Below are 26,137 nucleotides of genomic sequence, written 5' to 3' on the forward strand. Positions count from 1 at the left end.
AACAGAAAAATTAGATGGATATGCAGGAAGGAGAAGTAAATAGTTTCAGTGTTAATCTCATTGTTAGGTTCAATCTTTTGGGCAAAATGTAGTAAATTTAATTTACTTTCATAAAACTTCTGAAATGAAGAAATACTTTCAAACTTTTAAGACTCATGGACATAGAAATTATCCCACAGGGTGGCTTTACTTCCAAAGTCATTTCTCTCTAGGTAAGTGGTTCTCAACTGGGGAGACTGTGCCCAAGCAACACCTGGTAACATTGGAGACATTTTACACTCTCAAGATTAAGGAGCAGGAGAGGTTTCTAGTGGGGAGAGGCCAAAGAAGCCATCCCAGTACCGACAGTACACATGTGCATCCCAACTCCCTTAACTACACCAAAACAAAGGGATAAAGAGCAATCAAAATGTCTCTACTTTCTCACACATGTATAGTTAACAACTGCCTATTAAGTTCCACCCTTATTTTTCTTACAAAAAAATTAAATGACAGATCTATATACTTACTCTATCGTTTAGATATCCAATTTTCAGGATATGTTCAACGTTGGCTACTCCATCTGCCATTCTTATGTCCCCTTGGGAATCTCCCAGCAGAATGATGTTGCTATTGTCTTTTAGTCGATTGAAATATTCTGTGTTCTTCAAGGCACCATCATGTTTGTTAAATACATGAATTAGTTCGCCTTTAAATCCTTTTAGCACCCCCTATAAAAAACATAAATTCTATTTGTTTTTTTTTTCACATTCATGATAAGTAAGGAGGGCTCTGAGAAGTTAATGACTTTCTAGAGACTACTTTAAATGTCAAACACAATAAATTGAAAATCCAATCTTTACTTTTCATTTGATTCCTAACTGGAAATGTATATCACAATGTACTGTTTTTTTTTTTTTTTTAACATTTTTATTTATTTATTCATAGACACAGAGAGAGAGAGGCAGAGACACAGGCAGAGGGAGAAGCAAGCTCCATGCAGGGAGCCCGATGTGGGACTCGATTCTGGGTCTCCAGGATCACACCCCAGGCTGCAGGCAGCGCCAAACCGCTGCGCCACCGGGGCTGCCCCTACAATGTACTGTTTTAATTAGAAGAGCCTGTTCAAATAGTATCAGTTCTAATTCTTTTTTTTTCCACCTATGGATGTTGTCTGAATTCAGAGTTGCTGCACTGAATGACATTAAACAAACTTTTCTAATTTTAATATTAGTCTATAGCTTGGGAAGCAAGAGTTTAAGAAAAGCATATTATTTTTAAAACATGGACATGTATATAACACTAGGAGATGATGAGTCCCACAGTAGGCCTACTGAGTGACCTAGTTTAATGAATATACATTAAATAATAAACACATTTACATGATTAAATATATTCAGATTTTAATAGTAATTATGAAGAATGATTTGCTGTTCTTACATTGTCATCAAAATCCATGAAGTTGGACACTACTGTGATGTTTGGGTGATAAACGCCAGCTTGATGGATCACCTCCTCTAGTATATCACCAATACCAGCCGAAAATATGAACACAGGGATACCATATTCTTGAAGTTTATCAAAGAAATTCTCATACCCTTCCCTGCAAGATGGAGGTAGGAACTGATTGTTAAAGAGGAAAATATATCTCCTTTTCACCTAGAAAAAAAAAGTAAAACATGTCTACCTAATTCCATGGCTCATTTATATTCCCTTTTCAGATATTCCCGAAAAGCATGGTTATCCAAGTCTATAACACTAGTGCAAGATTCTCAGTTAACTCTTTGCATTCCTTTTAATTTTTTAAAAACTATTTTTATTTATTTATTCATGATAGACACACAGAGAGAGAGAGGCAGAGACACAGGCAGAGGGAGAAGCAGGCTCCATGCAGGGAGCCTGATGTGGGACTCAATCCCGGGTCTCCAGAATCATGCCCTGGACCGAAGGCGGGCGCTAAACTGCTGAGCCAACTGGGCTGCCCTCCTTTTAATATTTTTAAGAGTACAAATTAGATGATTTAGATTCAAATTAAATATGGATATAAGTCTACAGTTCACAGTTTACAGCATTTAACAGCAAATAATGAACCACATCTTGAAAAACCAGACCCTGAAAAACCCATTTAGGGTGAACTGGTGAATTGGAGCACTTCCTGCTTGCCATCCTGCTCAACTACTTTCTCTTAGAAAAGCAGAGGAGGTAGGAACTGAGCTGCATTCTCTTTACATCTGGCATCTCTCCTACCTAAAGTGCAGCAGCTGTAGGTAATATTATTAATCTAAGTTTCTTTCCTTTTTACTCTTCCTGGGTTACAGGTTAAGCTACCTACAAAGGTATAAAATACTAGCTGTCCTCACATGCTTTCTGACATATGCTTCCTCTCCTCCTCCTCCTCAGAAGTAGATCACCTTAAAATGTAGCATCCAAAAAAAAAAAGAAAAAGAAAAAGAAAGAAAATAGAAAAAAACATGGCCTCATCATATTTACCTAATGAGTTGAAAACTGTTAGAGGTGGTAACAGAAGAAGCTTAAAAATATTTTTATCTTATCATTCATGTGTTACAAATATTTTTGTTTGCTAAATCATATTTCCTTTCCTAGAGATAGTTTTCAAGGAAGTTTGAGAATACAGAAAGTAGATTCATGTAACTTCATAAACAGGGTAACTGAGCAAAATATTTTTTTCTTGATTTATAAACTTTTTTTTCTTGATTTATAAACATTCTTTTTATATTTTATGTCTTTCAAAAGTGGTGTTAAAAAATTTCAAAATGGTCTTGGTTTCATAAATTTCTAACATTGGTCTTGAATTTCTTTTAAAGTATTATTTATTTAAGAATCTCTACACCCAACATGGGGCTTAAACTCATGACCCTGAGATCAAGAGTCATATGCTCTTCCAAATGAGCCAGCCAGGTGCCCCTACTCTTGAAATTTTCAGTGTGGAGAAAGGAAATGTAGATTAGAACTTAAATTTCGGGGTGTGTGAGTGGCTCAGTCGGTTGAGCATCTGACTTAACCTTAGTTGTGAGTTCAAGCCCTGTGTTGGGCTCCACGCTGGGCATGGAGCCTACTTAAAAAAAAGAAAAGAAAGAGTTTTTTTTTTTTTTAATTTTATTTTGAAGATTTTATTTATTCATTCACGAGAGAGAGAGAGAGAAGTAGAGACACAGGCAGAGGGAGAAGCAGGCTCCATGCAGGGAGCCTGACGTGGGACTCCATCCCAGGACTCCAGGATCACACACTGGGCTGAAGGTGACGCTAAACTGCTGAGGCACCCAGGATGCCCAAGAAGAAAGAATTTAAACTCCATAAAGCTCTTATACCCTATACTAGGATCTAATATGTCGTTCTAAATTCCTTACCTCACTCTGTTCTGTGACAGGTGTCATATTTCGGCTGTTTTTATATGCAATATAGTTATAGATTATTTTAATAAAAACAGATACTTAGAATACATATATAAGTCTACAGACAATTAACAGCCAAGAAACTTACTTGAGCATAACATCAGATTCTGCTACAATTTCTTTAAGTTTAGCTTTTGGTAAAGCCTGTTCAACAAGCAAACCGTGTGATTTAGTATACCTGGAGTTTATGATGAAAGAAAAAGAATTATCAATTAAAGCAAATTAAAACTATCATCTTCATTAAAAAGCATTCTTCAGTGACAGATAATGCAGTATTTCATTCATCATACTTTGGACTTAAATTTCAGAAATTTAAATTCATCGCTAATGAATGTATGTCCTATGTGTCTCAAAATGTAATAGAACACGTTCTTACTGCATTTCCCAGTTCTCTCCAAAGTCTCAGTTTAAATCTGTTAATAAGATAAAGAACGGATACTACATGTAAACCTTTCCTCAGTCTACAGATAAGGAGGCATAATCATTTCTCTGATTACAAGAAGAATTAGAGCAAAGCTGTTTGTTTCATGTGTTTGTAGTCTGACTCATTGTGAAATACCTAAGTACTGAAGATGCTAACCTAGTGACAAGTTTGATATATGGATGCTTTATAATCATATCAAAACACTTATAATCACTGCATCTCAGTAAGAGACCTTTAGAACCTCTCCACCTGATATCCAGAAGCCCTTACACTTACAATATTCCTAAGTGACCCTCCACTCTCGGTCAGCTCCCCTCAGGTTAGTGAACTCTGCCAAGGAAGCTTATATTATTGCTAGAAAATTCTCATTACTGGACAGTCCTTTTTTTCATTATGCTGAAATCAGTCTTCTTGAAACTTGCAAGTCTACTCCCAGCTCTGTTTCCTCAGGTATGTGGCCTCAATCCAACTTTTCAACATTTTGTAGCATCAACATTAAGTGTGCAAGGTATTCAGGTTAGGTCACAGTATAAGGAAGATAAATAATATCAATCCTGGTCTCTTAAGATTCTAAAACCACAGTTGTTGCTTCTCAAATAACAGCTTTCTCATTTACGTGAAATCTTCCCCAAATGGAATGGTTCCAGTTCCTGGGACTTTCTTAGTGGGCTCCTCTGGCACATTCTAAGTTTGTCAACATGTCTCTTAAGAGCATTCTCTCTAGACTCAACTTCAGTGTGGTCTGCTTGGAAGGCTGCATTTCCATTAATGCAGTCAGTACCAGGGGGTCCATTTCTCAGCAACTATGTCCACCTGTAGGCTCCTACTCAGTTCACAGTCGATTTAAATCCCAATTCTTTTTCTTTACACATTCAGCTACATTTTGTCCATATACTTAAAAAAAAGTGCTTGTTTTTAATTTAAGGCTTAAGCACAGGATCTTAAATTTATCCACACTGACCTTCATCTTAAAAAAAAAACAAGACAAAACAAATTCTAGACTGTTAGAGTGCTTAGAAAATTATAGTTCATTTTGTTATATTTAATCACTGCTCTAACTCACTGGATAATTTATGCATCTATTATATACAGTACAGGGGGAAAAGAAGCCATTAGTTGTAACTGCAATGTTATTTTATTATATTTTTAACCCTCCCATTGCCTGATACACACTTACCATTCTACCATATAGGGATACTTCTCTTCCATGGTAAGAACAGGATCAATTTCAATAGCATAATATTTTTCCTTTAGTTGCAGTAACTAGAAATAAATGAATAACTTAATCATGAGGATGACACACTTGTCCTTCAACTGCTTAGTTTTACAGAAAGCAAAATGATGTAAACAAATGGTTTCCATTAACTGTTGTTGAAGATTAGAGCATGAGTACCTAGCTAATGCATATATCAAGTGAAGAGATCTTTGTTGATCCAGTTTACATGTAATAAAATATATCTGCAAAAAAACTCTTTTTTTAAGTACTTTCTGGTTAGCAATTCAGCGAAACTGACTAATAATCAAATTATTAGTACAAAAAAACCCTTTTGTTTTCATATGAAAGTATTAAATTTGATTCACCTTTGGTGTCCTGTGTGAACACAGACACAAACAGATACTTAAGGATAGAAGAGAACTGAGGCAACATTCTAGTTAATTTAAAGGAGCAAAACCTACACAAAACCAAAGTACTTTTGTTTTAATGTACAGCCGAAGTTAGGACACCAAAATATTTTGATAATCAATTAAAACTTTTTTATGTAAATTTTATTGTTTTTGTTAAAAAGTTATTTTTTTCTTTAAAATAATGTATACTGTATATAGCCCACACAATAAAACTAACATTTATTCAGTGTTTGCTATGTGCGATGTATGGTTAGAGGCACTTTATATCCATTGTTTGTGTGAATGAACCTGAAGAAATTCTCAGGCAAAAAGGCTAATGAGGTCTCCAAGTAACTCTGCATTACTGTTAGTATTTACCTTTTTTCGACATTCATCTGTAACCAGCTTACTGTTGTCAATGACATCTGAAGAGTGAAAGCAAACTAGCATTAAAAGTAATATTCTGATTGATGCTACCACTACTTTAAATAACTTACTACTTTTCTTTTAAGTTTAAATGTCAAGTCCAATAGCATGGACATTACAACTCTTGGCCTAAGTGCTATAATACACGTGGCATTCCTAGAAAAATCTAATGGTTTTAAAATCTAAACTTTGTTTTGTTACGATTTTATTCATGAGAGACACAGAGAGAGAGAGAGACAGAGACAGAGACACAGGCAGAGAGAGAAGCAGGCTCCATGCAGGGAGCCTGACGTGGGACTCAATCTTGGAACTCCAGGATCACGCCCTGGATGGAACGCAGGCGCTAAACCGCTGAGCCACCCAGGGATCCCATAAGATCTAAACTTTGGATCTAAAGCTTTTTTCCTACATTTGAGAGTATTTCATTAGAAATTCTTCAAAGAGTTACTGGGTCAAAAGGTATGATTTCTATTAGTTTTAATATAAATTATCAAAATGATTTCTCAAATTACATATGCACCTCCAGTAAATGAGAGGCCTTATACCACTGCTTCTTTGTCAAATTGAAGAGTATTATTTTTAAAACCTATTGCCAAGTTGGGAAAACAGAAAAAGTATCTTATCTAGCAACACGTTTTAGCTTGATATTTATTTAATCACTCTTAAATTTATATATCAACAATAAAGAAATTCAGTAACATTCTCAGAAAACCAGAGTGGTTGATAAATGCTATTTCTTTAGGTTAATCCAATGTTTATTTATTTATTTTTAAAAGGATCCACGGTTAAGTGGACTCTACATGTTTCTTTTTTTTTTTTTTAATGATTTTATTTATTTATTCATGATAGACACAGAGAGAGAGAGAGAGGCAGAGACACAGGCAGAGGGAGGAGCAGGCTCCACGCAGGGAGCCTGATGTGGGACTCAATTCTGGGACTCCAGGATCACGCCCTGGGCAGAAGGCAGGTGCTTAAACCGCTGAGCCACCCAGGCTGCCCCTAATCCAATGTTTAAAATCCATGTAAATATTTCTTGAACAAATAATGAACCGACCACATTTGGAGAAAAATTTCAGAAGTCTTCAATCTGCAACCAAAACCATACTTGAAAATAGCCATTTTGGGCAGCCCAGGTGGCTCAGGGGTTTAGCGCCTGCCTGGGCCCAGGGCCTGATCCTGGAGACCTGGGATCGAGTCCCACGTCGGGCTCCCTGCATAGAGCCTGCTTCTCCCTCTGCCTGTGTCTCTGCCTCTCTCTCTCTCATGAATAAATTAAAAAAAAAAGAAAAAAAGAAAAAAAGAAAGAAAATAGCCATTTATATAACATGGGGGGAAATCCTCAAAATATAAAAAGAAAAAGGCAGGTTTTCTCACTTTCAATGTCCAAATAGAAGAAAAAAACCTCAATCTCATAGATCATTATAGGTAAGAAAAGATCTTAAAATAAGAATTACTTTCATGAATTTGCTTATGAATGCACACTTACAATGACATGTTGGGCATCTTTTCCCTTCATAGGAAAATCTACTCAGTGTCATATCAAAGTCTGTTATTATCTGTAAAGAAAGGGAGAAAGATATTATGGAACACACAGCCACCAAGGCCAGACATGTACTGCACCCGTTCTGGAGGTACAGGACTATGCTCAATCCCTGACCTGTTCCAACCACCACCCCCACCCCCGCACCTACAGGTCATTCTTTCTGCATTCTGTTTTCTTTTTTTCTTTTTTTAATTTTTTTATTTATTTATGATAGTCACAGAGAGAGAGAGAGAGGCAGAGACATAGGCAGAGGGAGAAGCAGGCTCCATGCACCGGGAGCCCGATGTGGGATTCGATCCCGGGTCTCCAGGATCGCGCCCTGGGCCAAAGGCAGGCGCCAAACCGCTGCGCCACCCAGGGACCCCATGCATTCTGTTTTCTAATGCAGCTCTCTATTGAGAACAGCAGCCCTATCTCCTGCAACTGCAAATTCCTGTACTGATTAACCAGATTTTATTTGGTGGCAATGCTAGGGTATCACCTTATAGTTATGTCCTGAGAATCATCTTAAATTACACAGTGATACCTTAAGTGCCCTAGCATTGTCGCTGATTAACTGATATAGAATTTTGCAGTTGCAGGTGATTGGGCTAGTTCTTGATAGATATAAAATGTTGCACAATTTCAACCCACCTGGTCAATGTACAAAAATACAGTGGAGGCAGTTAAACTCTATGAAGCTCACAATTAAAAAGAAGGAGACTCATATACTACAACATGGGAACCTTGAGGGAACATTATGCTAAGTGAAATAAGCCACTTACAGATGGAAAAATTATGATTCCACTTATGTGAGCTATTTAATTAGTCAAACTCATAGAAGCAGAATAGAATGGTGGTTGTCATTGGCCAGGGGTTGAGGCGAGAAGGAAATGAGGGGTTGCTATTCTATGGTTATACAGTTTCAGTCATACAGGGTAAGGAAATTCTAGAGATTGGCTGTATAACAATTCACATAGAATTAACAATACTATATGCTTAAACATTTATTAAGAGAATAGATTTCATATTACATGTTTTTACCATAAAAATCCCATTTGTGCAAAATAAACTATATGAAGTTCTTATACTATTACATTTGTTTTTTAAAAAAGGATTTATTTATTTGAGAGAGAGGGAGAGAAAGCACATATGTGGGGGGCGGAAAGCAGAGGAAGAGACTCTCAAGCAGACTTCCTGCTGAGTGTGGAGCCCAATAGGGGACTTGATCTCAGGACCCGTGAGATAGCTGAAACCAAGAGTCAGCTGCTTAAACCAAATGAGCCACCCAGATGTCCCAAAACTATTACATTCTTGATTTAACTTGCTATTTAGGTAAACTCTAACAATGAATGAATGATACCGACATGATAGTTTACCAGTTCTTGAAATTTAGGAGAATGGGTTAAACACTTTTCTCAAAGATGTTTTAAAAACATTTAAAAAATAATTTTTTTTTTACTGAATATCCAGATTATTAAATTTGCATTAAGACATCCCTTTAAAAAGAGAGAATTAAACAAAAAATCAGTTACCCCCTAATAAAGCACATCTTAATATGAACTTGGTTTGAAATTTGAATTTGAACATTATTGTTTTATTTATTTTATTTTACTTCTTTTTTTTTTTCTTAAGTAGGTTCCATGCCTAGCATGAGTACAATGTGGGGCTTGAACTTATTAACAACCCTGAGATCAAGACCTGAGCTGAGATCAGAGTCAGATGCTCAACCAACTGAACCACCCAGGTGCCTCAAATTTGAGTATTTTTTTTTAAAGATTTTATTTATTCGTTCATGAGAGACAGAGAGAGACAGAGAGAGAGGGGGGCAGAGACATAGGCAGAGGGAGAAGCAGGCTCCATGCAGGAAGCCTGATGCGGGACTCAGTATCAGGATTCCGGGATATTAATCAGATTTTAAGCAAAATATGAAATGAATAAGTCTCTCTGAACATTAAAAATAAAGACTTAATCATAAAGACTTCTTGATAATTATTCACCTGAAGTTTGGCTGCTCCTCCCTTAATAAGACCACAGATAATTTCTTCCACTCTTGCAGGGTTCTTGATTCGAACTGAACTTCTTTGGAATTCAGGCATCTAAAAGATAAAAGGAAGTTAATTAACTATTTTTAATCCTCTTTTCCCAGGTTCTTTTGATTCTGAGAGAAGATTATATTAAGATGTAAAAATGTTGAGGTATTATTTTTTTAAAAAAACAAATCATATCAAATTACCATTTATACACATAAAAAATTTGGAAGCACATCAACAGTTTCCATCTGGAACATTCAGACAAAATTGTATTTGTAATATATTATCAGAAAGTATAATTCTTCTAATTATAAAAATCATGCATGGTTACCACAGAAATAATAGAAAAATATAAAAAGAAAACATGGCTAGGAATTCTACTACCTGAAGTAAATAAGTAAACATTTAAATTTATTTTCCATTATTTTCATTTCTATGATTACAAACATGGATGTATATGCACATAGTTTATCTCATTCTCATATATTTTTTCATTTGACTTTTAAAACAATATTATTTCATACAGTTATAAAAATGAGTTTAGCAGAATTCATTAATAAAAATAAAGCCCTAGAGTGGAATGGAGAATAACTGAGCTTTGTGATAAAGAGTTTTCTTATAAGATCTTTCTGCTTAAGGGGTGTCTGAGTAGCTCAACTGATCAAACATCCGACTCTTGAACTCAGCTCAGGTCTTGATTTCAGGTTGTGAGTTCAAGTCCTGTGCTGGGCTCCACACTTGGCATGGGGCCTACTTAAAAAAAAAACCAACCAACCAAATACCTTTCTGCTTAAGATTTAGCGTACATATTTACCTCTTAAAAAAATGTAAAAAAAAAATCTTAGCAGAAAGGTAACAAATGTTACATGAATATTCCCCAGAAGTGTATCTTTATACAGGTAATTAAAATATATTTTAAATAATTTAAGTAATATTATATATTATATATGTAAATATATTTAACTTTATATTTAAATATAAATATGTTTAACTTGAAAAGGTGCTTCAAGATCTTTGTTACTTTATTGTACCATATCCCAAATAATTTCATTGTTCTTGGCATAAATTTTACAACAGATTTATTTCAAGTTAAGATAACTACTAAAAAGTATGAGACCACCAGCATGAGACTCTTGATCTTGGGGTCTGGAGTTCAAGATTCAAGTTGGGCATGGAGCCTACTTAAAAACAAACAAACATGTTAGAACACCTGGGCTTCAGTAGCTACTAGGCTGGTTTATTCAGGATTTAGTGCTCCTCAACAATTTAATGTTAAATATTGTTTCTTTCTTCAACCCTATCACAGAGAGAATGAAACTGATCAGAGTAAAATGCACAGGCACAGTGCTCTTACAGCATGTGTACAAGAAGACTGGGGGGAAGGAGATTATAGGGCATTTGATAGCTTCACAGTATAAAAGACATTAAGGTTCTATACTGGTTTATACCCAGTAACTTTTATTTACTTTATATGCTTTTATTCTGGGTATGCTACCACCGTTTTTAACATACTTTATGTGTATCACAGACATGGTTATGAAAAATTTCCTAACCTTATAGCTCTGCTCCAAGAGTGAGCTGAGTCTCTTGGAGATTATGCTGTCTCTGCATAATAGACAAAATTAGAAAATTGGAAAAAGGCTAAAATGTTTTCCTAAGACTGAAAGATAAATATGGAAGTGTATGGGAAAGAGAAATGCTAACGTTGAAATTTTCTCCATGAATGAAAGATGCTACCATACACTTAATTTTAAAAACTCATATTTAAATAGCATAGGATAACCAGCAATACAACTAGCTTTTATACAGTGATTCTTCTAAGTTAACTGGACTTTAAAGGTATCAATAGAATAATGATTATCTAAATATTTATTTTACAGCAATTTTTCAAAAGATGATAAAAGCATATGGCACTTATTCCTACATTCCTTTTCTTCATTCATCAATCCATTAACTTGCTTAACAAATATTTACCTGTATCTACTTTGCATCAGACACTAGATGCCAGGGATATGACGATTAGCAGTTACAACGTTTTCCTGTTGAGTTTTAGAAACCGTAGCTGTTTTGGAGTATCACTTCTATAGCTCCCTTACAAATACCTTAACTAGTTAAGTTCATCTCCAAACAATTAAATTCTGCTCCTACCTCTGCCTTAACTGGCAGATGCATAGTAATTAGCATATGTTTGACTTAATAACTAACCCATTACCAAAAGCAACAGAAGATGTTTGTCACTATATTTTCACCAAGAAAATTAAATATTTTTTCAGTGTGTCCATACTGACAAAGATGTCCTGTCTCATGCAAATCATATCCTACAATACATTTAATTAATTAATTAATTTTTAAGAATATTTTATTTATGAGAGACACAGAGAGACAGAGGCAGAGGCACAGGCAGAGGGAGAAGCAGGCTCCACACAGGGAGCCTAACATGGGACTCAATCCCAGGACTCCAGGATTACGCCCTGGGCCGAAGGCAGGCGCTTAACCACTGAGCCACCCAGGGATCCCCTACAATACATTTAATTAAAAAAAAAAAAAAAGAACACCCATAGTTAAATAGAATAGGATAACCTGTTTCAGATGATGGATAGGAAAATATATCAAAGTTACTTCAAAGTATGCTGGTTTCCACTAGGTTAACAACTATCAGATTTGATTATAATATCAATAGGGCCTGAAAGACAACCAGGGGCTGGAAGCATTGATGTACAACATGAATGTACAACAGCCATTCATTTTCTGATAAATAAGCAGTGAATACCCAAATAGCACCTGAGTGAAGTCACAGTGATAAAACAGTTGAAAGAGCAACAGAGAGCATGATAGGAAAGCAAACACAGGTACAAGAAATTTTAAAATGATAATTATAGCTGTTTCGGGTTATATGGTCATATATTTACACTGCCCCCTCCCCCCCCCCCCCCCCCCCCCCCCCCCGCTTCCATGATACACATACAATGTCACCAAAGTATATCATAAATACTTCTCAGGAACTTGAGATGTTGGGTATTTTACTCAAATATTTTAGAATGTAACCTAAGAAATGTATTTTTACAATACAACATGAAATGTGTCAAAGAATGTCAGAATATCAGAACATTAAGAAGTATACTGCAGGCATATACATTTCATCATACATCATATACTTTTGTTACCTCCTCAGATCCCTTTTTCTGGATTCCTCTTGGACAAAACCACACTTGTTTGGTAGTACTTAAAATAATGATACTTAAAGTCTGAAGGGCAAGTGATTTTGAGTAGTCGGAAACTTCTCAGTTCGATTACAGCAGAATTTTATGGTAAATAAACAGGGGCTAAAAATGTCCATCATGGGATCCCTGGGTGGCTCAGCGGTTTAGCGCCTGCCTTTGGCCCAGGGCGTGATCCTGGAATCCCGGGATCAAGTCCAACATGAGGCTCCCTGCATGGAGCCTGCTTCTCCCTCTGCCTCTCTGTGTCTCTCATGAATAAGTAAATAAAGTTAAAGAAAAAAAAGATAAAATCTTTAAAAAAAATTAGCCTTAAAAAATAAAAATAAGGGATCCCTGGGTGGCGCAGCGGTTTAGCGCCTGCCTTTGGCCCAGGGCGTGATCCTGGAGACCCGGGATCGAATCCCACATCGGGCTCCTGGTGCATGGAGCCTGCTTCTCCCTCTGCCTATGTCTCTGCCTCTCTCTCTCTCTCTGTGTAACTATCATAAATAAATAAAACATTTAAAAAAAAAAAAAAAAAAATAAAAATAAAATAAAAATGTCCATCATTTGCAAACAAAAGAAAATAAATTCATTTTATAAAATGCTAAAGGAGCAAAGCTTTCCTGATAAGAATCAGAGCATTTTTGGTTGACTAGAGCTAAATCTGACTTAATACGAAAGATGATTAACAAAACCCTACAATACATATATTCTGGCTGTAAAATGCATTTGTGCAGATGGAATGAACTCCTAATCTCATTAGTCTACTTCCATCACCAAAAAGCAATGATTTCTGGGGCACTTGGGTGGCTCAGTGGTTAAGAGTCTGCCTTTGCCTCAGGGCGTGAACCCGGGATGAAGTCCTGCACTGGGCTCCCTGCATGGAGCCTGCTTCTCCTTCTGCCTGTGTCTCTTGCCTCCCTCTCTCATGAATAAATAAAATCTTAAAAAAAAAAAGCAATGATTTCTGAAGAAGTTGATTTCAAGGTTATATAGTTTTATTCACAACTCTACAACAATATTTGATTATTTGAGATTATCTTGCAGATATATTGAGACAGGATATCACAGAGTATCTGCGTGGTATAGTCACAAAATTGTCCTAATAATGTTTACCTGTATTTCTCTGAAAATGGCCCACATAAACATTAGTTTAAATGACCTATGGGCAGCCTGAGTGGCTCAGCGGGTTAACGCCGCCTTTTGGCCCAGGTCACGATCCTGGAGACCCGGGATCAAGTCCCACATCGGACTCCCTGCATGGAGCCTGCTTCTCCCTCTGCCTGTGTCTCTACCTCTCTCTCTCTGTTTCTCATGAATAAATAAATAAATAAATAAAATCTTTAAAAATAAATAAATAAATGACTTAAGGATCTTTGTAGTTCTCAGGGGAAATATTTTTTTTTGTTTTCCGATGTTCATATCTGGTCCAAGCAAAAGACTTCATTAACTACGTTGGTACAGAGGAGTGGGGACTACAATTTTCATGTACTTACATAAAAAGTACAGATCCAAAGCCACCTATTCAGATTGGTATATTCACTCACATATATGGATGATTCTACGATTTATTTAGAAGATTATGCATTACTAAAGTGTAGTGATAGCCAGTTCTCCCTGCCTACCACATTTTTGTCTCCCCATCTCCACATTATGGGAGAGTAGGCCAAACTCATTCATTCAACATACAGTCATTAAGTATAAGGCAGCTCTGTAAGATATACAAAGGTTTTAGTAAGATAAACATCTTAAACTCAAGGCACAATGTACTCTTACATGGATTGTAATACAGGAGCCCAAACAAGTAATACATTGCTCAGATGTCCAGATAAAACGTAAGAGGAACAGAAGAAACTGAAATTACTTCTGCAAGGGCCAAAAGAGGAAGAGCCAACTGAGTTAGGCTTTCAAAGAGAAGCAGGATTTGTATATGCTGAGATCATGAGCCAAAGTTCAGGGTCAAATGTGGGAAAAAGATAAATAGCTCTGCCTAGAACTTCAGTGTATGTGGTGGAGAGAGATTGTGTGTGTAAGGTATGGAAAGAGATTTGGAGCCAGATTATGAGAAGTTAAGAACAACATCTTTTTTTTTTTTTAAGATTTTATTTATTTATTCATGAGAGACACAGACATACACACAGAGAGGCAGAGACACAGGCAGAGGGAGAAGCACCCTCCATGCTGGAAGCCCGATGTGGGACTCAATCCCGGGATCATACCCTCAATCCCTGATCATGCCCAAAGGCAGACGCTCAACCTCTGAGCCACCCAGGTGTCCCAAGAACAGCATCTTAAGGAGCTGCCAACTTAAAAGATATACCAACATTTTAGAAAACCAAACTCCAATTTAAAAACTATGCAACTTAATGCAATGATAGAAAATATAATATACATATATATATGTGTATATATTTATGTACCATTTAGGGGCTGGTTTTCCTTCAACAGTCTCTTTGTGGGTTAACTACAGTGCTACTTACTTCCAAAGAGACATGTTAGAGATGGGACCCAAGTAACACCCATGTACATGGTAGGACATTCCTACATCACTTGTATTCATTTTGGTTAAAAATCATCAACTCACACACACACACAAAAGTTTAGATTCATGTAACTTTATATATCAGAGATAAATTTCAGTGTTAATCATGCAATGGAAGCAGAGATCATGCTGATGTATTAAGCTGAACCAAATGAAACTGCCAACGTTGGACTATTCAACATAAAAACGCACAGCAATTTCATATGTTCCATCCTAACAGCAATAACTACATCGATGGCAGCTTAATCAGCACTTTGAGGCATCTTTCACCTCCTGTCACAGGCTGGTTGAGGACAGCTAAGCTGAACAAGAGATTTATTAATTGTGATACAAAGCTGTTTGCATGCTAAGTCATGTTCTGGTTTTTGGGCTCAAATGAAAAGAAAACTAGAAAGAAAGAAGAAGAAAATACAAGAGAAGAGAAAGAATGGCAACAAAACAACAAAGAGAAAATATAAGGTGATCATGGGGGCAGTTGTCCTCTTTAAAAGAGAGGGAAAAATTGTGATTTTTAGGATTTTACCACTGTGAATATGGAAAACAGATATAATTTTTTCTACACATACAAATAAATGCATTTGCATAGTTAAAACACTCACTAACATAACATGAAATTGACATTTACTGAGTGCTTACTGTGTGCTATTAGGCACTTTACATACTTTTTCATTAAATATGAATAAGAATATTTCATTTACAAGATGAATAAGGTATGAAAATCCAATGTATGCTATGATGACTATAGTTTATAACTGTAACTATAACTATAACTATAACTCTATTGTATAACTGAAATTTGCTAATAGAGTAGAATTTGAATGTTCTCCATGGCCCCCCACCGCCAAAAAAGGGTAAATATGTGAGGTGATGGATGTGTTAACTAGATGGGGGAGGTGATTCACAATGTATATCAAATCTCACATCATCACACTGTACACTTCAAATATCTCACAATTTTGTTAGTTATATCTCAATAAAGCTGGGAAAATATGAATAAAACACGAGTTTGGTGGTTTCATACAATTTCTTAAAGGTGAGATTGTCACCCTCATTCAAGGGTATCACAGCTCTTAAAGACTAAATTAACAGCTGAAGTCAGTTCTGACTCCAAAGGCTATATTCTTCCTTCCTCATTCTAATGGCAATAATGCAATGAACTCTAGTATTATACAAGAAGTTTTTAATTTTAAAAATTTAAACATTTGTCATTTTAATTCAGAAGTTAACGCATCTCATGCTATATAATTTGTGTTATTGCTGAGCAAGGAAAATTTAGCACAAAAAGGAATGGGGTAACCATTTTACATGCTGAGAAACACTAATACACGTATTTCAAGCAAAAAATTTTTTTCTAAGGTAAGGTGAAATCCAATTATACAAACAGTTGAGGTTCTATTGTGTATCAAACACTGTGAAGAAAGACCTATATAAAGGTACAGTCCCATAATTAATGATCTGTTTAGAGACAAAGGTAAAAGTGGTGAAGGTTCACCATTAATAAATGGAACTGGAAATACTCAAATACCCACCATTTTCACATGTACAGCAGAATCTTGATTAGGCATTTCTTGGTTATCCAATCTTCTGGATTTCCCCAGGTGATGTCACAGTAAAAGAGAGAGAAAAAAAGTACACGTGACGTATATATATTTCAGGCTGTTCCTGTAGGTTAATGACATAGTAAGGTGGTATTTCTGGTTTGACATAAATACGAAGGCACCTCTATTTCTTACCTAAGAAGCTCAGCAAAGATTTCCTCTCTGTCTTACAAACTTTGGAGTTAAAAATTTTGTATGAAAAATTTGCGCTCTCCTATGGGAACTTTTCTTTTTAATAGTGTTTATTTTTTTAAAGATCATTTATTTATTCATAGAGACACAGAGAGAGAGAGAGAGACAGACAGACAGACATACAGACACAGGCAGAGGGAGAAGCAGGCTCCATGCAGGGAGCCTAACATGGGATTTGATCCCAGCTCTCCAGGATCATGCCCTCGGCTAAAGGTGGCACTAAACCGCTGAACCACCCAGGCTGCCCTGTAAGAACTTATAAAGTGTTGGGACACCTGGGTGGCTCAGTGGTTGAGCGTTTGCCTTCAGCTCAGGGTGTGATCCCGGGATCTGGGATCGAGTCCTACATCGGTCGGGCTCCTTGCATGGAGCCTGCCTCTGTCTCTGCCTCTCTCTCTGTGTCTCTCATGAATAAAATTTTAAAAAATTAAAAAAAAAGAACTTATATAGCATTGATAAGATTTAAGTAAAGAGTTAAAGTGAAGTTTGTAATTGTAAGAAAAAGCTTTATTTACAAGAATATTTTATCAACATTTTCTCTACATATAAGGATGAAGTCTGTGGGAAAATTATGTAATATTATTACTGAATCAATGAAGGAAGATATGAATAGAACATAAAGAGAAACATAATGCACATAAGCCAAGTTTAGTCTTCAATTTTCCCATATTAAACTCTAATTTTGTGAAATGATGTGACTTCTATCTGAGTCAGTATCTGAATCTAGCAGTGTCTGGCCCAAAATAAGTACGTGATAGTTTTTTTTTTTTAATTTTTAAAAAATTTTTATTTACTTATGATAGTCACAGAGAGAGAGAGAGAGAGAGAGAGAGAGAGAGAGGCAGAGACACAGGCAGAGGGAGAAGCAGGCTCCATGCAGGGAGCCCGATTTGGGATTCGATCCCAGGTCTCCAGGATCGCGCCCTGGGCCAAAGGCAGGCGCCAAACCGCTGTGCCACCCAGGGATCCCAGTACGTGATAGTTTTAATTAAACAATCATTTTATGGGTTTGGGTGGGATTTATACATATCAATTTGTTAAACCAAAAGAAGTAGTTTAAAAAAAATCTCAATAAAATAAAATCTCTTATCACTATTCTTTTCTCTCTCTCTCTCTCTCTCTCTCTTTTTTTTTTTTTTACTATTCTTTTTTCTTTTTCATTTTTGCAGTATTGATCTTAGGGAAAATTACTTACTTTTATTCCTCCATGACTTTACTTTTATTTTAGACTAGGTAAGTAAAATTTTTTAAGAAAAGCAGTTTTTAAAAAGGGCAACTTTATTGAAATGGAAAAACAACTTTTTCTTAAGAGTTGGACATTATAGGGGTGCCTGGGTGGCTCAGCTGGCTCAGGTCAGGATCTCAGGCTTGTGAGATCGAACCTTGCAACAGGCTCTGCGCTCAGTGTGGAGTTTGCTTAAGACTCTCTGTCCCTCCCCCTGCTCTCTCTCTCTCTCTCTCTCAAATAAATAATCTTAAAAAAAAGTTGGACATTAGATCTATGTTCTTTATAATTAAAATGTATTATAGCAGATACATAAAATGTTCTCAAAATCTAAAATTCATTTCTCCCCTTGCATTTTAAACGCATAAAATTGGGAAATGTCTTATAAAAAGGTATTCCTGTCCCCCCCCACCCCACCACTAAGAAAAGCTAAGTCTTATAATTGATGGCATCTTAGAGCTGAGTAAGCAGTACTTCCAAATAGTAAGATAACTCAATTTTTCACATCTAAAAAATAATCTAGTATCTACAGAAGTATTTATTTATCTATATACTCTATATAACTCATAAGTACTTTGATCACTACCCCTAAAACGTAATTGTAGTGGTGGTTTGAGGGTTAGTAGTATTTTATTATTTTATTTTATTTTATTTTATTTATTGTATTTATTTATTTTTATATAGGAGCCTCCGGCCCTTGGAGGCCATGCTGGGGGCGTGGCTAGTCTTTTATTTTATTTTTTTAAGATTTTATTTATTCATGAGAGACACAGAGAGGGAGAAGCAGGCCCCATGCAGGGAGCCTGACATAGGATTCGATCCTCGGGACTCCAGGATCACACGCTGGGCTGAAGGCGGCGCTAAACCGCTGAGCCACCGGGGCTGCCCTGGTTAGTAGCCTTTTAGAGGATTGTAGTCAAATTAAAGTAACCCTTCCTTTTTGTCAATCCTTGATCTTGAACAAAGAAGATGCCATAGAAGTTGTTTACAAATCTGTTTCTTCAGAGCACCTAGGTGGCTCAGGGGTTAAGTATATCTGCTTTTGGCTCAGGTCCCACATTGGGGTCCCTGCAAGGAACCTGCTCCTCCCTCTGCCTGTGTCTCTGCCTCTCTCTGTGTCTCTCATGAATAAATAAATAAAATCTTTTAAAAACAAACAAACAAAAAAAAATCTGTTTCTTCATTTACAGGAACCAAAGCATACAATATGCTTATGGTTTTCCTTTGATGTTTACTATCTGAACAGGGGTCTATATTTCTCAGAAACCACTATTTAAATAAAACCATTCTGGGATGCCGGGGTGGCTCAGTGGTAGAGCATCTATCTGCCTTTGGCTCAGGTTGTGATCCCAGGGTCCTGGGATCGAGTCCCACATATGGCTCCCCATGGGAAGCCTGCTTCTCCCTCTGCCTGTCTCTGCCTCTCTCTCTCTCTCTGTCTGTGTGTGTGTGCCTCTCATGAATAAATAAATAAAATCTTAAAAAAAATCAATCAATCAATCAAACCACTTTATCAGCTTGGAAAAGAGGAAGAAGAATGTGGAAAAGTACTATAGAGTTTGCAGAACATCTGAAAAGCCCAAAGAAAAACAATTCAAGCAGTGCAGAATACATTTTAATATCTGGGAATCTCAAATCTTGTTATACAGAGCCAGGCAGCCCAATTCCTGTTCCCACCACCACCAAGTTTGGCTCATTTATGGTTATGAAGAAAAATAGAAAAGAGGGGGAAAAAAATCCACCATCAGTAAGTAAAAAAGTAACTGTCTTTCTCATAGTCTCTATGTATTTTCTTTAAATGAAACACAAACAAAAACAAAGAGTCATCAGAAATTTGATAATGGCAAATTTTAGGGCATTATTTTTGATAAACTAATAGTTCATGGATACTATGCAAATCTCAACTGAAGGTTGGCAATCTGACCAGAATGTATCCTTGTTCGGGGATAATATCACATAAAGTGATACTGTTGTTCCAACGCAAAAATCACCCCATTGTCTCTATCATTACAAAAGTGTCAGGAGTAAGGCATAAATGCCAGCATTCTGGCACTAATCTAAGGAAGACACTGAAAATTAGGGCAGGGTATTTTTAAACCAATAGACTTGTAAACCTATACTTGGTATATAATGTTCTGGCTCACTTTGCCAGCGGTCATCTGTTGCAGATGCTTCAGGAGAAGGGCTGTTGGAAACAACACATCAAGTGTAGAAGACACATTCAAAAATAGAAAATGCCAGCCTTGGAAGTATGAACCGTCTTCATAGGAAGTTTTGAAGTTTTAAAGTCTTTGGAATTTTTCATGTCGACTAGTAAGCGTGGAAATGGGAAAAGAATTACTCTGTGTGCTTTCACTATGAGGTTAAGTGTTCATTACACAGAATATGTAGGACAAAGCTAAAGACGGAAGCAAGAGGTAAGAACTTGACTGGAATAGCACAAAGTTGATAACAGAAAAGTTTTAGCGATTGTGGTATCTATCTCCTTCTGAGATCATTAACTTAATCTTGAAAAGATGTTAATCAAATCAATGACTTAAAATTTCTATGTCTACATGAAAAAACTTTACTTGCCTTTATCTGAATGCAAATTGAATATTTTTAAATATCCACCTGACTGTCTTATGTGAAAGTGAGAAAGATTATGTTCACCAATATCTTTGGCTTAAAAAGTTGTGATTCTGCTTCAATTGTGATACTTGCAGAGACAGTTACACTACACAACAATAAGGTAATGAAATTTTGAATGGTAAACTGTACATTACTTACATAAGAAAAGGGCACGTATTACTATAATTTGGACAGGGTACCAGCAACGGTATTAAACTTCCAAATGAATCCATTTTTGTTACATTTTTCCAGCAACTGTATTACTTGACCTAAGCTTATATTTTTAATAATGACACTTTCTTAGGGTGATTAGCACAAGAAAGATCAAACATAAATTTGTCATTTCAGTAGCATTGTAAATCAGTTTCTTGGAGCATTTAAATAATTCTCCCTAATTAGACTTTTCAAGGCAGCAGTGAGAAAAAACAAAAAACAAAACCCAAACTGAAAAGTGAAACTTTCTCAATACACACGTAAGACAAAAATGAAACTGAATATTCTCAGGTCTTTCCTGAGCCTGTTGGGCCGAAGAAGAAAAGATAGGAAGGGAAGAGAAGGAAATAAAAGAGAGGAAAAATAGATTTCAAAGGCTAGTTATTTAAAAATTGGCAATTTACACCACTTTTCTTAGGCAGTAAAACTTGGCTTCTTAGTCAGAATTTGATGGATACTTAAAAAAACACATGATTTCAGAACTTAGAATTTATTCATATATCCTCTCCACCCCCACTGTCCTAATATCTAATAGCATTTTTCAAGCGGAGTAAACCAAGACACATGGAAATTAAGTAATTTATACTGATTACACTTAGGGCACTCTGAGTTCTGTCCTTGAATTTGTCCTAGAACAGCAGCACAGGTGGTAAGCAATATCTAGAGATGCAGGGCTTGGATATAGACTGCCAATAAAAACCAAATAAACTGTTTACAGAAATGGTCTGCTGCATTATCTAATTTTCCTCATTAAGAAAAAAAAAACTATAAAAAATAAGGTAAATTCAATTATTTAAATCTAAGCCACAACATTCTAGGGTTTTATAGTAATATATGTTTGAACCATAATTTTCTTTTTTTTTGAACCATAATTTTCAGTGTACAATTCATTAAACTTTAGAGACTATAATCCAGCTTTTATCAATTCATAAAACATATCATATAATCCTATTCCATAGTATCTTAGATAAAACGCACACGCACAAAATAAAAATTAATTATTACTAGGCATTATATATGATTCCAAGGCATAATATATGGTTCCCAGTCCTAGGGACACAAATTTATGTGGCAATCAGCAAAATCAGTCACAGAGCAACTAAATGAACAACAAAATTGGATCTTACAGTGTTTTTTTTTCCTTTGAGATTTCTGAGGGTACATTGCTTTTTCTCAATATTTACATATGAAACAAGAAGCTCTGAAAATTAGATCCTTTAAACTGTAATTTCTAAGACCCAAGACACTGCGAAGTTTTACATATTCATATCTTTGTAAACTGTGAAGTTTTACATTATACTGCTTTATTCTATTTTTATTTCCTTAATTTGTATTTTTTTTATTTTATTTTTTTTTTTTTAATTTGTATTTTTAAATGCCTAAAATTTCAACAAGATACTGAGCCAAATAAGGGTCAGATAAAGAGAAGCCAGAGAAACTTCTTTGTTGACATGAGCTGTACACACTTACCCTGCAGGTAACCGGACGAGCTACGCCAGCGAAAGAAAATTCTTCCTGTCTGAGAAGCACTAATATAGCACAAGGTGCACCCGAGGGCGGTTCCAAAAGCCTTGGCTAAGCTCTATGCAAAAATGGTCTTGTGACGCATTACTACACAGTGCTTCATTATGCTCTGGGTGACACTTGCTAGCTCTGAGCTACTCACCGGCCAGTCTACAGAAAATGATCAATTGAAATAATGTGACAGTTAAGAGAAGGTAAATCTGTATTATTAGAGCTGGCAAACAGCTCTGCAAGAAAACTGGAACTTCCATATTAATACTTAAAATACTCCCCTTCCTCATCCTGTTTTTTGGTTGTCAGTGTACTTGTGGTATATGTATCTTTCTGTATGAATATTATATTTCAATACAAAGTAAAAAAAAAGTAGGTTTTGTTTGCTAGGGCCTGGGGGGAGGGGAAAGGGAGCCATTGCTCAATGGGGACAGAGTTTCAGTTTGGAAAACGAAGAATTCTGGGGATGGATGGTGGTGATGGTTGCACAATGTCAGTGTACTCAATTCCACTGAATGGTACACTTAAAAACAGTTAAAATGGCAAATTTTATGTTGGTATATTTTAGTCACAACTTTAAAAAAGGTTACCTCATTTAAGACACAGGAGAAAAGACATGATGCATGTAAGTGCGGTCACTAGAATGTTAAGAGCCTTTATTGATTTTAAGGTTTTTCTTCATATTGCCTACACTGTAAATTTTATTTGCTAAAAAAACCTGAACACAAACAATGAAAACTAAGTTTTAAGGTTAGAAGATTGAAAATGTTACTTTCCTGTTAGAAATAAAAACAGTGAAACTGTTGTGAAGAAAAATATTTTTAACTTTTAAAGAGAACCAGGCTTGCTTTTAACCCGAGTAGCAGGCTGCAATATGCAAATACCATATGTCAGGGCCTGATAGTTAAGTTATGCTACGGGCTCTCTGGGAAGCTTTATCATTAGGAACACGAGGAGGCTACACTTACATAAATATTTATATCTGCCTTTTCTCTTTGCTCAAGAGAAATCAAACCCACATAGCATTTCAGTAGTCAAACTTTGTGAAGTAGCATACTCTGTTAAAAACAATGCAAAAAAATGTTTAAATGATTTTTTCAAAGGTCACTAGCAAATTATCCAAACATGGTACCTACCAAAGGTTAAAAATTTGGCACTGCTGTCTTATTTTAATAAGATAAGAAGACTTACAACAAAACATTCCTCTACCAAGAAAATCATTTATATTCTACTAATAGAGGCTCAAGGGCTACCAGGTGATCCTTTTTGAAAATACGCCTGTATTACGTATGAATACGATGACTTAACTGTCCTATAATATATTAACATAAGTAGCAATGATAAGAATTTTAAAGCTAGCACTCAGAAAGATGACTCAAGATAAATCATTCTTAACAACATAAAGAATGCTGGAGTCAGAGTTGTTTTTTGAAGAGCTATTTAGAAATATTATTATAAGCTTCAGAAATATACATTCCCTTTGACATATCAATTTTATGTCCTGAGAATACTAACTTAAGGAAATAAGGCAGTACACAAAGATTTAGTTGCAAAGATATATTCTATAGACTTTTTTTTTTTGAGGCCCAGAGTGGTGCCCAACACAGAGCTCAAATTCATGACCCTGAGATCAAGATCTGAACTGAGATCACGCGAGGGATGCTCAATTGACGGAGTCACCTAGGTGCCCCATAGACTGTAAGCAACCTAAATGCCCAATATCTAAATGTTCATTAATATAAGAGAGGTGAATATATTGTAGTATACACATAAAATACAAGATTATACAGTTCCCAAAAATGATTATTATAAATAGCTAAAATTTATTGTATGTTTACTATGTGTTAGGTACTTCTAAGCACTTGACATAGACATACTTCATCTCCTATAACACTCATAACCCCAGAAGGTATGTGCTATTATTATCCTCATATTTCAGGTGAATAAATTAAAGTTGTAGCTGAGAAGTAGCAGAAATGTATTCAAACTTTCTGACTTCAGAATCCATGCCTGTAAATCAATGGGTGGGGTCTATGAGATGGATATTTACAGATATACTCAGGATACATGATCTATTGAGTGAAAAAAGTTATGAGAGTATCTATAGCAAGAGTTAATTTGGGGGGAAAATTCTTTATACAAGCATTGGAAAGTCTAAAATAGAATATATAAAAGACAATATCAGATGGGATTAAGGGGCTATTTTTATTATTTTATTTTTTAAAAGATTTTATTTATTTATTCATGAGAGACACAGAGAGAGAGAGAGAGAGGCAGAGACACAGGCAGAGGGAGAAGCAGGCTCCATGCAGGGAGCCCGACGTGGGACTCGATCCCGGGTCTCCAGGATCATGCCCTGGGCTGTAGGCAGCACTAAACCGCTGCGCCACCGCGGCTGCCCCTATTTTATTTTATTTTTTATTTCTGAGTTTTATAAAATGAGTTCCTTAGGAAACAGAAAATGGCTTATTACAAACATTACAGTAGTAGCATCAACCATGTCCATAATCAGAAAAGTAAGTTAAAAATAAAGTAAAACAACCAGAGTCAATCATGGGTGGATAAATTGAAACAGTACTTCTAAAGTGGAGACAGAACAAGGAATTCAGCCAGTTGGCTCTATAACAAAACAAAATACAGCATGAAAAGAAACTTGGCTAGTATGTTATCAAGGGGGTGGAAGATGACTTTGGCTCTGCGGGTGTTCTGCTCTGCTAGCCCAAGGAGAGAAGAAAGGCAACAGGAGCATTGTTCCCTGCTTACAGGGAACTTCTCCCACAAGATCAGTTCCACCCAGTGTGCATATGTGCTTGGGGTGTGATGGGATGCCTGGTGAGCAATCCTTTCAGGAGGGACCAACATTTTTCAAGCCCTTTTCTTACCCTCTCAGAATCCCAGAAGCATGCAATGAATGGCCTGTTATATACTGTGGGACCAAGGGCAGGCTGCCCTAAAATGGCTCACTTTAACATACAGATTATTTTGAGTTAAAAGCAATCAAGACCTAGCAGATTTAGGAAAAGCTATTTACCCTGACCCTCCCACCCCCCAAAAGTGCCTAAAAAGAATTTAGATAAAGGACCTGCTCCAGGAAGAGAGCTATCCCCATAGATAACTACATTATGCTATGAATTAGGTATAGTAGACAGAGAAGAACCTAGCAAGGCCTCTTTGATCAAAGCCCTCTCTTGGTCCCACCGTTTCTAAGTGACCCAACATATATTTGTTTACCAAACACTCTTTTTCATTTTTCCTGAGGACTGCATTCCTTCCCTTTGAAGACCCAAACCCCTACACCCCCTTCTCCTTAGTTCAGAATGACATACATACCTCATTTTGCCTGATAGTCTTCAGAAATTCCATGTCTTTGTGGATTCCCTATATGTATGCTACTAAATTGGATTTTCTCCTGTTAATCTGTCTCATATCAATTTGATTCTTACTCTAGCTAGAAGGACCTTGAGGGGACAGGGTGTTCTTAATCCCTGACAATACATTCTGTTTATTCAGTAAAGCTTTATGAGAAAGAGAATACTTCTCTTATTTATTGATAAGGAACCTAAGGTCTGGAAAAGTTACTACTAATGTGACTATTCTTCTCATTATATCATGCTGTTTCTAAGCAATGATATACACA

General features: G+C 36.1%; 4 protein-coding genes across 20 annotated transcripts in view; 1 reads left to right on the plus strand and 3 right to left on the minus strand.

Annotated features, from left to right (window-relative positions):
* Positions 1-26,137, minus strand: part of KBTBD2 (kelch repeat and BTB domain containing 2) — a 217,026-nt gene that overhangs the window by 137,853 nt on the left and 53,036 nt on the right. The window lies entirely within an intron of this gene.
* LOC112670699 (uncharacterized) overlaps positions 1-26,137 on the plus strand; it is a 200,313-nt gene that overhangs the window by 118,464 nt on the left and 55,712 nt on the right. The gene's annotated exons all lie outside the window — the stretch shown is intronic.
* Positions 1-26,137, minus strand: part of LOC112670700 (retinitis pigmentosa 9 protein) — a 204,606-nt gene that overhangs the window by 94,752 nt on the left and 83,717 nt on the right. The gene's annotated exons all lie outside the window — the stretch shown is intronic.
* NT5C3A (5'-nucleotidase, cytosolic IIIA) overlaps positions 1-26,137 on the minus strand; it is a 55,195-nt gene that overhangs the window by 791 nt on the left and 28,267 nt on the right. For 2 of the 6 annotated variants that reach the window (XM_025464584.3, XM_035698315.2), the window contains exons 2-9: positions 16,677-16,731; positions 9,370-9,468; positions 7,334-7,403; positions 5,800-5,846; positions 4,994-5,079; positions 3,481-3,570; positions 1,420-1,582; positions 510-710 (exon numbers count right to left, since the gene is read on the minus strand). In XM_025464584.3, coding sequence (XP_025320369.1) covers positions 510-710; positions 1,420-1,582; positions 3,481-3,570; positions 4,994-5,079; positions 5,800-5,846; positions 7,334-7,403; positions 9,370-9,468; positions 16,677-16,712 — 792 coding nt within the window. In that variant the 5' untranslated portion in view covers positions 16,713-16,731. Of the gene's footprint in view, positions 1-509; positions 711-1,419; positions 1,583-3,480; positions 3,571-4,993; positions 5,080-5,799; positions 5,847-7,333; positions 7,404-9,369; positions 9,469-16,676; positions 16,732-22,455; positions 22,560-26,137 lie in introns of those variants that run through there. The other 4 variants (XM_025464583.3, XM_025464587.3, XM_025464582.3 and 1 more) reach the window with 4 other exon arrangements.

The sequence above is a fragment of the Canis lupus genome, chromosome 14 (assembly GCF_003254725.2).
Source record: "Canis lupus dingo isolate Sandy chromosome 14, ASM325472v2, whole genome shotgun sequence".
Taxonomy (NCBI): Eukaryota; Metazoa; Chordata; class Mammalia; order Carnivora; family Canidae; genus Canis; species Canis lupus.